This window comes from Sus scrofa, chromosome 15, assembly GCF_054392235.1.
Source record: "Sus scrofa isolate SSC_HxYL_T2T_F1_AM1 chromosome 15, Sscrofa_HxYL_maternal_Yorkshire_Landrace_v2.0, whole genome shotgun sequence".
NCBI lineage: Eukaryota > Metazoa > Chordata > Mammalia > Artiodactyla > Suidae > Sus > Sus scrofa.
The window spans coordinates 59,330,438-59,347,984 of NC_139397.1; the positions used below are offsets into that span (position 1 = coordinate 59,330,438).

The 17,547-nt window shown below is 44.9% G+C and overlaps 2 protein-coding genes across 14 annotated transcripts in view; one reads left to right on the top strand and one right to left on the bottom strand.

Annotated features, from left to right (window-relative positions):
- Positions 1–17,547, top strand: part of STOX2 (storkhead box 2) — a 215,223-nt gene that overhangs the window by 90,483 nt on the left and 107,193 nt on the right. For 4 of the 13 annotated variants that reach the window (XM_085000962.1, XM_005671698.4, XM_021075617.2 and 1 more), the window contains exon 1: positions 15,985–16,941. The exons of 7 other annotated variants lie outside the window; for them this stretch is intronic. Coding sequence is in view for 4 of the 6 variants with exons in the window: in XM_021075617.2 (XP_020931276.1) it covers positions 16,776–16,941 (166 nt within the window). In the remaining 2 variants the exon portion in view is untranslated. Of the gene's footprint in view, positions 1–15,294; positions 15,914–15,984; positions 16,942–17,547 lie in introns of those variants that run through there. 2 more of the 13 variants (XM_085000966.1, XM_085000960.1) reach the window with 1 other exon arrangement.
- LOC146395865 (uncharacterized) lies at positions 6,783–16,434 on the bottom strand. Its single transcript, XM_085001063.1, has 3 exons — positions 14,930–16,434; positions 12,413–12,469; positions 6,783–10,738 (listed from the first exon to the last, which is right to left on the bottom strand). The coding sequence occupies exon 1, from the start codon at positions 15,596–15,598 to the stop codon at positions 15,068–15,070; it is 531 nt and encodes a 176-aa protein (XP_084857189.1). The 5' UTR covers positions 15,599–16,434; the 3' UTR covers positions 6,783–10,738; positions 12,413–12,469; positions 14,930–15,067.

Genomic DNA, 17,547 nt, shown 5'->3' on the forward strand with positions numbered 1-17,547 from the left:
CCCACCCCACCCACGCCATGATCTTGGACTTTCAGCCTCCAGAACTGTGAGTCAGTTTCTGTTGTTGAAGCTGCTCAGTTTGTAGTATTTTGTTATGGCAGCCCTAGCAAACTATGCAAATTCTTACCTCAAAGAAACAAACAAAACAAAATGAACACATCAAGTTAGCAAAGTCGGATGGGCCTGAACCTTTGGGGGAAGGTGGATTTTCTTTTTTCCAGCTTTGCAGCAATTTGGAATCAGAGGACGCTGGCACTGAAGAGCCCTGGCCAGGGACTTGCATGAGATCTGCAGGGGCACCTGCCAGGCTCAGCCTGAGTCCAGGGGAACCGAATAACTTCTGCTTCTCTCCACCCACACTTCCTTTCCAGTCATTCTTTTTTTAAAATTTTATTTTATTGCAGTATAGTTTACTTATAGTGTTAGACTAGTTTCAAGTGTATAGCAAAGTGAGTCAACCATACATAGAAATATCCATTCTTTTTTCCCGTATAGGTTATTACAAACTATTGAGTAGATTTTCCTGCACTATCCAGAAGGTTCTCGTTAAATCATCTGTTTCATACAGTAATGCATATACATTCCTTTCCGCTCATTCTTGACCACAGGTCCTTGGCACAAGCTCCCAGGAGTAATCTTCTGTCAGCCTGCTAATTTCTCTCTCCTTTCCTTTCTCTTCCTTTAAGTCTTCCTAATTTGATAAAAATATGCCAATGGCTTCCTTTCTGCTGCCCTTATCTAGAGGTGAGAGCCCCACCCCCCTCTTAAAGAAGAAAGCCCCCTGCCCCCAATTTTAGATTCATCCTCATCCTCAACCTCAGCGTCTTTACCTTTTGCCTGTATATTCGGATGCCCCATTTTAGCTCCCCTCCAACCCCGTCCCACTTCTGCCACCTGCTGGGTCAAGTCAGAGCTGAGGTGGGACCCGAGTTGGTGGGGGAAGCCGGCGACAGGGAGGCTGAAGGTGGAGGTGGAGGAGAGTGTGGATGGAACCTTCACACCATGAGGGTGAGACAGACCACAGTTAGAAACACAGGTCAACTTCAGAACTGGGGGATCTGGCGAAGAATCAGAGACTGATGAGGAGGTAGAAAACCACGCAGACTGACCAGGAAGCAGGGTGAACACCCAGTGTAGACATCTCTGGCGGCGCCCGATATGTGTGCACATACCATTAAGTAGACTCTGAAAGGTTGGAGACCCTACCTCTCAGGAGGTGCAGGGACCATGGGATAGTGCCACTGTGTCATCTGGGATGAAAATCCCTCAAATTTAATGCCCAATCGATGGAGGGCTTTGGGCACTGTGCTTCCTGCAATATAATGCCTCATGGACAGCAATAATTCTTACTAAAATTTTACTCATTTTTTTTCTTTGGAATGCTAATGGTTTCCAAACCTGCTCTGTTTTGGAGGGTGGCCAAGGGTCGTGCCAAGAGGGAGGGAGAGGGGCAGTGCCTGGAGGGCCGGCCCCCAGGGGTCCGAGGTGCTGGCTTAGGCAGTGTATTGAACAGCTGGAGCTGCCGGTGGTCTGTGCATAGGTCTAGGATCTAAGGATTAGGGAGGAAGATGAGGGAACACCTGTGCATCCTGTTTGGTGGGTGTTTCCTCCCCAGACTGAAATTTTTTTTTTTTTTTTTTTTTTTTGCCTTTGTAGACACCAAAGTTGAGCTGGGCTGCTGCTTGTACTTTTCTTTACTTTTGGGGAAATAACAAGCTTTTCTCCCCCCCAGTAAGACTTTAAGTATATCAAATAAATACTTACTGGAAATTCTTGGCTACTAAGTTTTACCCCATTCGCTCAGCTTTGATGGCAGAGACTTTCTGGGCAAAGACTGAGCCAAGAGGTTTACGTGTATTATCTTATTTAAAACTTATTTGAACCCCTGTGTATCTTTACTGTTCTCGTGTTAAAGATAAGAAAACTGAGGCTTATAGAGGTTAAATAATTTGTCCAGGGTCAACAGAGGCTCTAAGAAGCTGAGCCATGACCTAAGCTCTGGTCTGACTTCAAATTCTGTTTAGTGTTGATCTGGCATAACCAAGAGTGTCAAACTTACAATTATGAGTTCCGAAGAATTTCTTTGTACTATTCCTTTTGTTCCAAAGGAAAATTTTACCATGACTTGCTTTATTATCATCTTAAAGTCACAAAGAAAGAGAATGATGACCTACCATGTATTTATTATTACTCTGGTCCTAATCACCTCTTCTATATAAAAGTGAGATATAGGGCTTTACATTGACGTCACTGTCTACCCATATTTGTTATCTCATTATAATAACACGTCACAGTGTTTGAGTCAGGAAAGGGACATGGCAGCTGTGGAATGCAATCCCTGCTTTTCCTAAATGAAGATACTGAGATTCATAGAGGTTTGGTGACTTGACTGTTGGGAATCATTAAAGGCTGGCATGGAACTTCCACCCCGGTGTTCTTTCTCCATACTTGGTATTCTCCCTGAGGGCTCTGATCTTCTTCAGAACCTCACTGAGGTTGATGGGTAAAATGATACAGGCTCAGAGAAGCTATGGGATGCTTGCTCAAGATGCCAGAGGAAGTGAGTAGTGGAAGCAGGGCATGAGCTTAAGAACCCTGTGACTGGCTTGGTGTGCCTTCCATCACTCTCATCCCACCCCCTGAACTTCCCATGCTGCCTCTTAGGAGTGGCGCTCACTGCAGGTCTCTGAGTGGCCATAACCCCCCTGATGAGGGAGGGAGGGAGGGAGGAAGGGGGAGAGCAGGGACCATCATCCTATTAGACAAAACTGATTTTGAAAGGGCTAAAGGATGGCTGGGAACTCTTGTTTCATGAGTGTGTGTGTTTGTTTCTTTTAATATTCTCTATTCTTTGTGCATGTATGTGTGTGAAAAAAGCAGATTTTATAATTATGAAGAAATTCTTCCTATTTAGAGACCACAAAAAATAGCTGTTTGATTCCATTTCCAACAATATAGCAGACCACATATCCTGAAAAGCCCCGGGATTAAAAAAAAAAGAAACACTATCAATTTCCAGGTGAAAGATTTCGTAGCATTTCTTGGCTCTTCAGTTTCAGTACCATTAAGCTAGCAAGTCAGAGCCAGGGGAACTGGCCTATTCATGCTGAGCAAGGAAGCTGGTGTACAGGGTAAATTGCAACAAGGTTTGACCATTTAAAGGTAAAAGGAAAAGGGAGAGGGAGGGAGGGAAAAGAAGCAGGAGGAGGGAGAAAGAAGGGAAGATGGAAGAAAGGAAAGGAAACAAAATATTGGACAAAAATTACCTGGAAGTCAATGTATTTGCACTGAGTTGAACCCTTCTAGGGTCTTTGAGTTGTTTGGGAGACTATGGAGAAGTAATTTATTTTAGATTTTTTTGAAGTTCAAGAATGCTTATTGATTATTTTGGGGTTATGTTTCTTAATATTTTATGACTTTTTTTTCCCCAACACTGAGATGAACTTCAAGTCATCCAATGTGCCTACCTGCTCATTCTTCGGGGTGGGGTTGGGGGGATGATAATTTAGAGTTCAATTTGGTGAAGTGGTCTTGGTTTAGGGATATGTGACCTGACTTAATGGCATCAAACTGTGAATAAATGAATAAAGTTAGGCCAAAATTATGGGCAAAAAAAGAATGCTTCTTGAATTGCAACGGGATCAGTGGGGTCTAGGGAGAGCTGAAACGCGGGTTCAATCCTCAGCCTGGCACAGTGGGTTAGGGATCTGGTGTTGCCACAGCTACAGCTTAGGTCACAGCTTTAGCTCGGATCTGATCCCTGGCCCAGGAACTCCATGTGCCTCCGGGTGGCTCTCCTCTCCTCCCCCCAAAAAGAGAGAATAAAATTATTTCAACGATTTAACGTGGTATGATGAAGAACCTTCTGAGCTTTCCAGGGATGCAGCACCTGACTTGGCAGTCAGGAGTTGTCGGAGTTTTTGGCCCTGGACTCGGGATAGGGTGTTAATTAAAATGGATTGAATTAATGTTTACTGAGCACGAACTAATTGCCAGGCACGTATTTCATTTAATCCTCGGAACAACCCCATTAAATTGGCACCTTTGTTTTCCCCGTGTTGCAGAGGAAGAGCAAGGACTAGAGGCGTTAATAGGACGTGTCTGAGGTTGCCCAGCTGGGAAGTGGGGGTGCCGGGTTTCAGGCACTGACAGATGTCTTCCAGAGGCTTCACATGGAATGCCTAAGCTATCCACCTTAGCAGAATCCTGGCAGAGAAAGCCTTACCTGAGCAAAAATCTGAAGGTGAAGAAAACTTCATCCCTCCAAGAAGGCTCCAGGCCCCTCCTCTTCTTTCTCTTGTCCTTTGCCCATGAACCCCTTCCTGGCCTCCTGTGGCTGTGCACAGCTGAGAGGAACCTTTTGCTCCAGTTGCAGTGCTGGAGCTCTTGAACTTGGTCATTTGAGAATACTGACAAGTGCATAAAATGCCTTTCTTGTAAGCTGTGATGTTTTTGTTGCTGAGGTTGTGGCGCTGATTATATTAGTCTGTCATGACACATAAAAGCCAAACGGAAGTCCTCATAATTGATGCATACTTAGGACATATGCGGCCTCTCATCTAAGCCAGTTTTATATTTCAGTTGTGACAGGATCTAAATTTAAACTATCCCACTTGGAGTGCCCACCTCTTCACTAGCGTATTGGTGCATGGCTCCACGAATGCATTTCTTTGTCAGTACCAAAGGTGGGTGGATTTCCTTAGGTCTGAATCTTAAATAATTCAGGTCTAAAAATGTGTCCTGGTACTGGAGAAGCTGTAGAAGGTTTATGTCTGAGAAGGTGGAGATGTTGAAACGTACAGTGTCTGAAGCCAGGAAGCCAGATCAGATATTTCTCTGGAAATCAGCCTCCCACTGAAATTTTGGAAGAAAACTGTGTTGCAAAACTGTGTCTCCATCACATCCTTGGTTTCACCTTTTTCCTTTATTGCCTTCTGTTTCTTTCTTGTAGCTGTTTCTTTGCATTTGGCCTTTTCCCATTTCTAGAATATTTCCCTCCTTCTGAGAAGCAAAGAGGATAGACAGGTCACGGTTTCTTGACTGGCACAGAGATGTGTCCACACACATTGGATGCTCATATCTAGTCTAGTTTGTATTCCAAAGCCCATTCCACATGCAAAATGTCAGGACTTGGCACGTGTCCCTTCCCCCTGCTGCCAGCGTGCTCAGCTTGGTGGTTTGAACTTGACATCTCCAGCTGGAACTTGGATCTTCAGTACCCACCTTTGTGTGTCTTCAGCATCTCACTTTCATTCCCTGCTTCTGGGCAAGGGACTCCATTTGGTCGCAGAATATTTAGATATAACTGAATTGCAGAAAGCAAAATAAATTGATGTGGTTTTGTTTTTAAAAAATTAAAATGGGAGTTCCTGCTGTGGCCAGTGGGTTTAGAATCCAACTGTAGTGGCTCGGGTGGCTCAGGTTCAGTCCCTGGCCAGGTGTAGTGGGTTAAAGGATCCAGTGTTGCATCAGCTTCAGCACAGGTCGAAGCTGTGGCTCAGATTCAATCCCTGGCCCGGGAACTTCCATATGCCTCCGGTGGGGCAATATAAAAAAAAATTTTAAATGGGTCAGTTTTCCAGTGGAGGGAGCCATCACTGGCCTTTTAAGAAAAAAGCCCCTCATTCTCTACATGGGACCTGGGAAAACAAGGGGGGAAGAGTCTGGGTAACAGAGGTTCTGCTGTATTGTGTGTTTTCCTTGCAGGAAACATTTGCCATTGCATGCAACTACCTGAGCTGGTTTTTGGTTTGGGTAAATGGGGTCATAGCAGAACCAATGCAATATATGACTTGCCAATAATTAAACTTTTGCCTAAGATCTTCGAGTCTCCACCCCTTGAGGCAGAGGAGAGAGAAGAGCAGATAGAGACCCCCTCCCTCATACTACTGTTTTACATTTTAAAATAACTGATCTCACTGGTGATTTTTCTTGTCTCCCCACTTAGATTTATTTGTTCCTTTTATAAAACAGATCTTAAGCTTTTTGACTAGCTTTCTTTCACTAAAAGTAAGTGACCATCTGTTGCTCATTTGGCCAAGACGGTACTGGTTAAGCATTTTGTGCTAGTGTAATTAATAGCATCCTTTTTACTTTAAAAAATGTCCTAGTTGGAGTTCCTGTTGTAGCTCAGCATTTACTAACATGACTAGGAACCATGAGGTTTCAGGTTCAATCCCAGGCTTTGCTCAATGGGTTAAGGATTGGGCGTTGCTGTGAGCTGTGGTGTAGGTCACAGATGCGGCTCAGATCCCAAGTTGCTGTGGCTGTGGTGTAGGCAGGCAGCTGCAGGTCCGATTCGACCCCTAACCTGGGAACCTCTATATGCCTCAGGTGCAGCCCTAAAAAGACCAAAAAAAAAAAAAAGTCTTAGTTGAATAATAAATAACATGGTAACTAATCAAAGCTACTACAAAAAGTTGTTAGGTTATAGCTAACTGTGTTTAAAATAGAAGTGTCACAGCACCTTTAAAATATCAAATGGACAATAATAGGAAGATTAAAGATTATTACCCATAAACCTAATTACTACTTAAATTTTGAAATATTGAAGGAAAGTTAAAAAAATCTTTCAAATGGACTTAGCAGAAATTATTTAAAAAATCACCTCTGTGTATATTAAAGTGTCATTAGTAATTATTAAATGATGTCACAGAAAAGTCCTACCATTTGCTGGGAGTTAAAGTAGTTATTCTTAAATAGAGTCAGGAATTTAAATATCTTGGGCCTTTAAAAAAATTACTGTAATTTGATAGAACAGGAAACTCTTGGACCTTTGCTTCTTTCTTCATATATGATTTTAATTGTTCATATATAATGTTTCTCTAAATTACGGGAAGCCACATGTTGGAAAAAAGATCCATCCTGTAAAATCCATCTGTGGTATAGTGTGGTTTTTCACTGGCTTGGGAAGCAGGTCTGTGGTGACCTGCAAACAGAATTGAGGAAAGAAAACTTTCAAGATTGATTAGTCTGAAGGAAGCGTGTGGATTTACTTCTAAATCTCACGCACCATCTGTATGAACCAGCCCAGGGAGTCATTTGAGTCATCTGAAGAAATTTGTCTTCTCTTTTACGTGCACATATATTCATAAAAACTTATTAATAACTTAGAAATCTGGGGGCTATTGTAGCAATATAAAGGTGTCTGTGAACTTCCTTCAGAATTGCCCAAAAGCAATTAACAAATAACCCTCAATCCAGAAACTATCCACATCCATCATTTCAGAAGCAGCGGGATGGGGCAGAAAAAATCCTGGACTGGAAAACTCAGGAGAAGGGTTCTGATTCTTTAGCCTCTGTATGACTTTAGGCAAATCACTCTGCCTTTGAGCCTTCCGTTTTTTTCATCTCTGATTATGGTGACAACTCCTGCTTTGCTGACCTCAGACCTAATGAGGCTTAATAAACTGTAAGGTCCTATGCAAACATAAGCCATTATTATTATTATTATTCCTTAGCTAGTAGTGGATCTGAGGGAAACGGAGTAGGTATAATATTCTTTAACAACCCTGAATCCACTTTATAAATCCATGGGCATTTGTTGGGTTTCTGCTAGGAACACAACATTGCACAAAAGTCAGCACATCTTGGCACCTGTTTATCGAGGACCTACCTTTTGAAAGGCACAAGGCTTCAAAAGATACCCCATCTTAAATCGCAAACCTGCATCTTAGTCTTCCTCCCCTGCGTTATTTTCCTTCACTACACTCATCATTATTTCATATTCTGTTTCATTTACTAATTTCTTTATTGCTGTCTCCTCCCTTGAGCATGCAGACTCTTCAATCACAGATGATTTTGATCTTGGGGCTGTTATTTTGCACTTAAACTTTGAATCGCAGAATTTATAGCCATTACGAGCACATAGCAAGGGCTCAGTGAACATTTGTTCAATGAACAAAACCGTCCTTGGTCTCAAAAAGCCTGAAAGCCAGGGTGGTAGGGGACATCTCTGCATAGTATCACCTTCTGTGATGATGTTGTGAGCACCCTAAAGGAGGTGCAGCCACGGCTGTGCAGACGGGGCCAGGGCTTTCCCCTCTGCAGGAGGAGGGCGGGTGGGCCAAGAGAGGGAGAAGATGGAAAGTTTGTCAGAGTGCTGACTGCAGTGTGAGTCTTGAGGAAGAATGCGAGTTTTCCAGAGGACAAGGGAATGCCATTCGCTGTGTCTAGACATATATTCCCAGAAGCCAGAGGTTGGGAGAACGGGGATAGAGATGGTTCCTGTGTGCACTGAGCGGCTTGGATTTGATTGTCCATGGAGCATCCAAGTAAGATACTTACTTGACAGTAGGAAATAAAGATTTGATGAGCAGGAGAAAGGTCTGATGGTGAGAGTTTTGGGAAATCATCCATTTACTGGGGTTAAAACAGAGCAGTCGATGTTGTTGAGCTCAGCTAGTGAGACTGAAGGTGAAGAGGGGTGAATGGGGCAGAAATCCAGAGAACACCAGGGTTTAATGGGCAGAGGTGGAATTGAGAGCTAGGAGGAGGGCTGGTGGAGAGGAACAACAGAAAAGACAAAGGAGGGATTCCCATTGTGGCTCCGACTAGTATCCATGCGGATGCGGGTTCAGTCCTTGGCCTTGCCCAGTGGGTTAAAGGATCCAGTGTTGCCATGAGCTGTGGTGTAGATCACAGATGCAGCTTGGATCCAGAGTTGCTGTGACTTTGGCATAGGTCGGAAGTTGCAGCTCTGATTCGACCTCTAGCCTGGGAACTTCCATATGCCGAAGGTGCACCCCCCCCCATAAAAAACGTAAGACAAAAGAGGGGAACATTTTAAGAGGAGAGAGTAGGCAATAGTGCCAAGCAAGAAGCCAGATAAGGACTGAAGTTGTCAACAGATTTGGTAATGGAGAGATAGTTATATTCGCAAGAAGAAAAGTGTGTGTATGTCTAATATTTAGGAATTATCTAATATTGAAAAGTAGGGCAATAAGAACCAAAATCAGTCGCATAACTACGCAGGACTTCAAAGCTCAAGCAAGGGGTGGATCCAGAATTGTAATGACTTCCCTGTTTCTATGTGTGGAACACGGTGCACAAGCTCGGGATGTTCTGTGACCCTCTCTCCTTCGTCTGCCCTCCACTCCCCCTCCTCTCATGAGGTCACCTGTGCAGGTCACAGGTTCAAAGCTGGCAACATTCCCTGTTCACTTTCCTCCATTCTTTCTGCTAGAATCAAATTCTGACTTGCACCCTCTCAATTGCATGATGGCTGTCCCTTCCTCTCTGGTTTTCTAGCTGAGGTCTTTAAGTTTTCCAGGTTATCCTCCACTTTGTGGCTGAGTTCATTTTTTAAACAGTATCATTGAGGTTATCATTGAAGTATAATTGTATGCCACAAAAATCCATCTATTTTTAAGTGTTCTGTACGTTTTTATGAATTTATGCAATTGCATAGCCATCACCGCGATTCAGTTTTAAGAACATTCCTGTCCCCTCAGAAAGTTCCCTCAAGTGCACAGCCAGTTCCCACTGGATTAAATTTGTAAGTCATACCTGGTTACATCTCTCCTTTGCTCAGTTTTCAGCGGCCCCCTTTCCTTTTGATTTAGGCACAGACTAACTGGCCTCAAATCCTAAGCCTCCCAACTGTCCCAAATGCCTTTCCAGCCTAGTCGCTTGAGAATCCCCTACGTTTCCTTGCTTTTCAGACAAACAAGACTACTTAGGGCTTCCTTCTTGCACTTCTGACCACTGTGTCTTTGCTCAGGTTCCTTATTCCAACTGGTAGAAATGGAGTGTTTGTTGATACACATTTTAAAGAGCGAAAAACGTTGGTGCCTATTAACTTAAAAAAAAAACCTTTAAAAAATTTCTCTAAATCTTGACAAATTCAAATGCACCCTTGAAGGAATCATTTTCCCATAATACTTGGGTGGAACTTGACCCTGCTAGTTTACTTTTGAGCTTGTTTTCTATTCTCGGTCTACCTGATACCAGTCTTTGTTTTCAAAGGTAAAAAAGGAGAGGGTGTGTACACTCCGCGGGCACGGGTAAGTGGACCTGTTCACAACGGCTTGCCCTCCTTGCCATCCCCACAAAGCCACTTCCTGACCGTGCCTTTGCCTCTTGGGCTCGATTCCTTTTACTTTTTCAGTTTTAATATTTGCATTATTTTCGCACAGTTCAGTGGCCTTAACATTTATGTCGTTGTGTGACCGTCACTACCATCTACCTACAGAACTTTGTCATCCTCCCAAACTGAAACATCATGCCTGGGAATCGCTGACTCCTCTTCCCCCTCCCCCAGGTCCTGACAACCACGATTGGACTGTCTGTCTCTACGAATTGGATGACTCTAAGCACCACATCTAAGAGGCATCGTACAATATTTGTTCTTTTGCGTCTAGCTGATTTAGCCTAATGTCTTTGGGGTCCATCCATGTTGGAGCATGTGTCAGAATTTCCTCGCATTTGCTTTTTCCATTTGCTGCCGGGTGCAGGTGTTGTCCACCTTCCCTGGTCTTCTGCTCTTGATCTCAGTCACTTCTCCATTTTGAGCAGGGCGTGCTGGGCGCCACTGAATGTTGCACTCTTGGGTACATGCTAGCTGTGCCTGGGTATTTTCTTCTGTCTCTTTTCTAAAGCCAGTGTGTGGATGCTCTGTATTTCATTTATGTAACTCAGTACCATGGTGTTACTTGCTGGTAGCATCTCTGGCCCCCACTGGGATTCAGTTTGTTTTGTCACTTGATGCAAAGCAGGATTCATAGGTAAACAGGAGCATCTAGAGAGAATTCAGGTTTTTTAAAAATGCTTTCCCCCTTAGTGATCAAGAGTAATAATAAAATCGGCTAGTTTTTTCTTGATGCCTTCTGCTTGTCAGCAGTGAGCTGGTACATTTATATATTTACCTCAAACCCTCACTTTAAGAGAGAGATTATTACCATCCATTGGAAAAAAATGACTCAAAGGTTAACTTTTCTCAGGCAGCAAAGACAGGAGTGCCCTCTCCTTAGAACCACCACACTTCACTGCCCTCTATTACTCTGACTGCGATTAGTCTGGTCTGGATATGGTTATCAAGATCCTGCCAACCTACTCCAGCCACAAATTTCCAGAAGACTCAGGCCCCTCTTTGTGTTACTTTTCCTTGGTGAGTTTGTCCATCCCCAAACATTGCTACCTTTGGAAGTAGAATGCTATTACTCCTTTTGGGAGCGGGTGATAGGTGACCATGTACTAAGTAGAGAGACAGAGCATTTCAGCTTAGATTTTGATAGGGATGGAAGGAACAGTATTTACACCATCTCATTATTCTTAAGACTTCTCCTAAACATACTTTACCCCATGGATTTATCACTGTCGAGGGTGTTTCAATCATCACCTGTGGTTGAAAACACAAGTGTTCCTATAATTAGAGCTTGAGGAGCCTTTTTTTTTTTTTTTTTTAAATAGATTTACAAGGTGCGTTTGCACATGAAAGGCTCAGCAAGGTCCAGCAAGCCTGTTGTAACTTTAGCACATCGTCTGAACTTACAGTGGGACCCGGTTTTCAAGTCACATTTGTTAACCTATCTCAGAACAAGCGTTTCCCAGAGCACATTATTTATCGGGAGCTGCAAACCTAAACGCCAGTGGTGTGACCACCACTCAGGCAACCACACCGTGAGTCCACACAGGAAGAGGGCATTTTCTCAGAAAGGTAATGGATGCTCAAGCTTTCTGATAAAGTTGTAACTAGCAGTTTGGAGCTCGGGCAAAGGAGAACAAAACATATCCACCAAATACATGGTGAGCTGCCTTTGGATGCCAAAATATCCCAGGCCACACAACATACATATGAATACATATGAATATATGAATGTAGATGTGTGTCACATAAGAAATGCCCCCAAATTTTCCACCTCAGGCCTCTGAAAAAGCATTCGTCCTCCTGCAACATGCTCTTTTCCAGATTCCATTTAGCTTTATAACCTGGTAACTGCCTGACTTTGAGGTGTGTTATCTGTATATATATTTTTTGACTAAGCACTTTGGTCAAATTAAACTATTAATATATCTTTCAAGTTATATTTCTGGAAGAAGCAGAAAGATGACTATCAGACACAGAATTTTGATTTTCATTTAACAAATATTTTACTCACAAAGTTCCATGAATATGTCACAGACATACAGAAATACGTAAACACCTATTTCCTTTCTGCATACTTAGCTCTCTTGCCATACCAAAGGGGATCTTTCCGTGGACAGCAAATCACCTCAATTTTAGATTCAAGGTATTCTGTCTGTAAATTTGATATTTAAAAAATAATAAAATAAAAACTAATGACTCTTAGGAGGCCTTTAAAAAACATATGATCAATTCAAATTGAAGGCAAAAGTTCCTCTACTCAATAATTAGCTCCATTCAGAAGTACAGTTATGGAAGACTTCAAACCAAGTGATTCAGAGTACTTACCCAGGCTTCATTTGTCATCACGCCTGTGCCAGTTGGTGCTCTCCACTGGAAATGCAGCTATGAACAAAGCAGAACGATGAACTACAATGAATAAAACAGAAACTATCCCTTGCCTTCATGGAGTTTACATGCTTATAACTCTTAAATTCATTCAACTCTTTTAAATCTAATAAACCAAAGTTTTATTTATTTTTATTTTAAATTTATTGAGCTATAGTTGATTTACAGTGTTGTGGTAATTTGTACTGTACAACAACGTGGTTCAGTTTTTTTTATATATATTATACATATATTCTTTTCCATTATGATTAATAAACCAAAGTTTTAAATGTGGATCATGTCGAAGTCAAAATTCTTCTGCCTTTCACCTTAAAATTGCAAGTCTAAAGGCAGTTATAGTTGATCTTTGAACAACAGAGGTTTTACTGTCTGGTTCTACTTACATGTGGGTAGTTTTCAATAATAAATACTATAGTACTACGTGGTCTGTCCTGGTTGAATGCAGTGTACTATGGATGAGAAGGCTACTTTAAATTATACTCCTGTTAGCGCGGTTGTTCAAAGGCCAACTGTATACATTTGGATTAGAATCACAAAGCAAATGTGTGTCTAATTAGTGTCTCTAATCTATTATTACAATTTATTACAATTTATTCTTAAGGCTGATTTTTCAGAATATGAATACTATGAAAGTGATTTGCTGTATCATTTCTCTATTTAATTATAAACTTTCCTAGCATTGACAACTGGGATTCTATTACTGAGCTTCTCTGATGAACAGTTCAGAACCCCAACACCTGATTGTCTCAAGTCGGCTGAGAGGTTTGAAGCTAGAACTTGGGGTTGCATGTGACCAGAGTGAATCTTGCCACAGGACAGATGGACACACTGCGTCTGATTTTAACAGTGGCTATAATAACAGGGGATTCCACCTCTACTTTCCTCACATAGGATTGGTTTCACAATGTGTTGTTTGCTAGATTCACGTCTTACCTTCATAACTTCTTTTGAGGTTGCCATTTAATTTGGATGTGTAAATTACTTAACTGCCCCAACCTCTCCTACATTAGTATCTGATTTGATTCAGCTAACTAACCCAGTTTATTTACTACCTGATTCTTCTGTGTCTGGCTATCTGGCTTTGGCTCCAAGAACATTCTGTTGAGGTAGACACCAGCTAATATCACTCTTTTAAAGGCCGGCATTCAGAGGCCAGCTGAGTGGAGCTAGAGCTCTCTTTCCAAAATATCCATCAACCCATTTCCATTTCTTCATATGAACAATGAATATTTTTTCAGTTTTAAATCAAGTGCAATTGGAACTTACTCTCCAGAAAATTCCTGGCAGACCCCTCCCCCTGAACAGATTCCCTCTTTTAAGCCCTTTGTATATTGAAACTCTAAAATTATCATTGCTTCTTTGCCTCAAGCCCTTCAGTGGTTCACATAATACAATAGAATACAAAACCCTTAATGTAGCCTGCAAGTCCTTGCATGATCTGGCTCTTGGCTTCCTCCATGACCTCATCACACGTTTTCCTCTCATGCACCAATTCCAGCTACACTGGCCTTCTTTCACTTCTTGCAGAAGCCATGATTCTTTCCTACCTCAGGGCCTTTGCACATACTGTTCCCACTTTCTGAAACATCATCATCTTGGATACGCCACTTCCTGCAGGTCTCAGATTAACTGGCCTTTTTTCATAGAGATAATTCTTCTTTGTAGACCTTAACACAATCTGTGCCTTTAATTGCTCACTACCTAGACCATAAGTTATATGGGGCCATGTGTGGTGTTCTGTTTGCCCAGCACCCATCACAGCATATACCAGACAGTCAATAATCATTTGTTGAATGAATAAGTATCACAGTTGCCACAGCATTCCCCATTAGCCTTCAGTCATAACTATTATAATCATTCATATTACCACTTTTGGCTCATGGGAGATACTGAGTAATTGTTGAATTGGATTGAGATATCTAAATGTCAGTATCTCATGCATTCATTAATACAGTTATTTTTTATTACCTTTATGGTTCTTTACACATTTGCTCTTCTATAGCTGGAGTCTTTCTGTTACTAGCAATCCTCTTACAGTAGGGAAGACATTTTAGCAAAACGTGCCTTTTGGGGGATTATTCTTTTCTAACTTTTAAGAAATGTCACTGAACATTTGCTAATTGGTATACAGTTAGTAATAAATCTTGACTAGTGTAAACATAAGTTATATATGATGCTTAGTGATTTTTATTTGTTTATTTACGCCATATCCCAAGGTTCCATTGGCCCCAGGTTACAGACGGCAGCCTTGAGATACTGAATGAAAGTTCTAGATTCTATTTTTGTGGTTTAAACCCCGCCCCCTCTGCGTGGTTCTCCAAGAACCTTGCTGCCCCCGCCCCAAAGGATTAAAGCCTTGGAATAGCACCGAATTGTGCTAAAACTACTGAGTCTTAACCATTTAGAACCCAATGTGGGGTTTTTTTTGGGGGGGGGAGGTTTGTGGCATCCACCTACCAAAATCATAGCTTCATGAAGATTTCATAACCTTGTCTCTGCACCTTGGCACCTGCTGACATGAAAAACAGCAGAAAATATGATTTCGAATGTTGCATCGTCACACAAGGAAAAAAGCGCAAGTAAGAAAAACCGAGCTTATTTTTGTTGATGACAACATCCAAGCATTTTTGGAAACCTGCATGGGGAAATAAGCCTTGCTGAAAAAAACGGCCGCAGCGCAGCGTAGTCGGGGTTCGCCGCAGTGTGGCAGCGCGCCTTTAACTCGGCGTAACCTCCGCGTCCGGGCCCCGCATCCCGGGCCCCGCGGCTCGGCCGGGGCGGCGCATCGCCCCCTCCATTCCTCCCGCGCAGCGCGCATTGTTGTCCTTTAGCGATTGGTCGTTGGACCAGAAACAGCTGTGCAGAGCCGAGCGGTGTAAAGGGGCCGTGGACCTGAACGCAGGTCGTCAGGCTGGTAGTGACTGACACAGGGGACTCGAGAGAGAGAGAAGAAGAGCCAGAGTCGTCCCCACCGCGTTCTCCAGGCGGCGTGGACCAGGTGGCCAGGGGGTTTGCGGCTGTCCGAGGAGCTCTGGGTGGCACCCCCTCCCCGTCTCTAAATGACTTCGGGGTTGGCGCAGGTGGGCGAGACAGGGCACCGCAGATCGTCTTGTTCCCACCGACCATTTCTATCCCCTTCTGCGAAGGGGAGGCGCCATCCTAAAAATATGTAAATATTCAAGCGCCGACTCCGGACTGGGGCACCAGCCAAGGTCCCAGAGCCGCCGCGGGCTGTTTTACATGAAAATGAGAAGCCTGACAGGATCCGTGCTCTAACTTAAGGCAGCTCGGTGATTAGCATGAGGCTGGGCGGCTTTCCGGCTTCCTGTCCTTCAATAGCCGCTCTGCGCGCTCGCGACTGAGCAGCGGTGCCACCGTGCGGGTGTCGATTGGCAGGCTCCGCATCCTTGGCAGCCATGGCTCCCGTCACCGCCGCGGCCAGTAAGTAGGAGCATGCATGTGTAGGGGGGGCACATGCGTGTCGGTGCGCGCGCACACACACATACACGCACACACGCACAGCACCGCGAGCCTCGGAAGGAAGAAGATCGAAGAGGCGCTGCAGTCGCGAGGACAACTCGGGCTCTTCCTGGATTCGGCAGGAGCCCGCCTGGCGCAGCTGCTGACTGCAGAGCCTGCTCGGATCCCGTGCACACGCGCCCCCCATCCGAGCCTCTGTAATGAAGACTGCCTCCCAAGGACTGCAGGGGAGGCAGAGCCAGCCTGCGCCGGGGATTGCGGGCCGCGCGGCTGATAGGCCAAGGGGGACACGACTTGGACACTGTCATCCCCACGCCTCGCTCTGAACCGCCCAGTGCAGAGAGGGTCTCCGGGTCAGCTCCGGAGGCCTCGGCTTCCTCATTTGTTTGGGTCTTTTGTGCCGTGGCTCACAGTTGGCTAAGCACTCCTGCGCTGAATCGGGCCATTGTCTGCGCTCCCATTGCTTTCACGCTGCAAGTCTCGGCGCCCCCACCCCGCCCGCCCCCTCCCCGCCTCCTCCTGGCCGGGGAGCCTCCTAACGTGCCTTTCCCCCCAGGAATCTGGAAGCTATAAGCCGGGCGGATTGCAAATGAAGTGTAATGCATTGTGGGACGTGTGTAAAATCGGAGCCTTCGCCGTGGGGGGGTGTGGGGGCGTGGGGAGGGCCGGACCCGCCGCTGGCGGTGTAGACGCCGACGAGGAAGGGCTGGGAAAATGCGCGCCGAGTCCGGCCGGGTCGTGCCCGCCGTAGACGGATGAAGCCGCGCGCTGCGCCCCGGCGCTGAGGCCCCGAGGATCGGGGCAGCGGGTCGCCCTCCCCACCATGAAGAAGACCCGGAGCACAACCTTGCGGCGAGCCTGGCCTAGCTCGGATTTCTCGGATCGGGCCTCGGACCGCATGAGGTCCCGCAGCGAGAAGGACTACCGCCTGCACAAGCGCTTCCCCGCGGCCTTCGCGCCCCAGGCTTCGCGGGGCTACATGACGTCAGGTCGGTAACCGCGTTTATGTCCCTGGGGCCGCGGGCGTGCTTGGGGCGCAGCGGCCAGGGTGCTTCCCCGGGAGGACGGGCGGTGATGGATGCGATAAGTTATGGGGAAAGCAGGAAAAAATTAGCTCACATCCACCATTTTGTACCTCCGCAAGAGCCACAGCAGGCCCTCTCAATATGGGGTTTGAGAGCTATTAGGTAAAATCAGGGAGGGGGACGTGCCGGGCGTTTTGGCTGCACAGATAAATGCCTGCAAGCTCGGGCGCCCAGCCTCCTTGAGCCTGTGGGAGAGCCTGTGCCCGCCGTTGCCTGCAGTACCGGCTTGCTCACTCCCGCATTGTGGCCAGTTATTATCCTAGTGGGTATTTAAACGGCCCGTCTTTCTTAAAAGGGAACAGGTTCCGTGCAGTTCTGGATGGTTTGAGTCGGGGAAGAGGTTTGCTTGCATCCCCGGCTGGTCTGATTGCACGCAGAGAACTGTGTTGGAAGCTCATTGAATGGGTAATGGTGTGTCTGCGGATTGAATGCTCACATGATTCTGCGTGGATTTAACATATGCTGCTTTGAATTAGGTCGTATGGAAGGAACGGAGGCTGTGTCATGTAT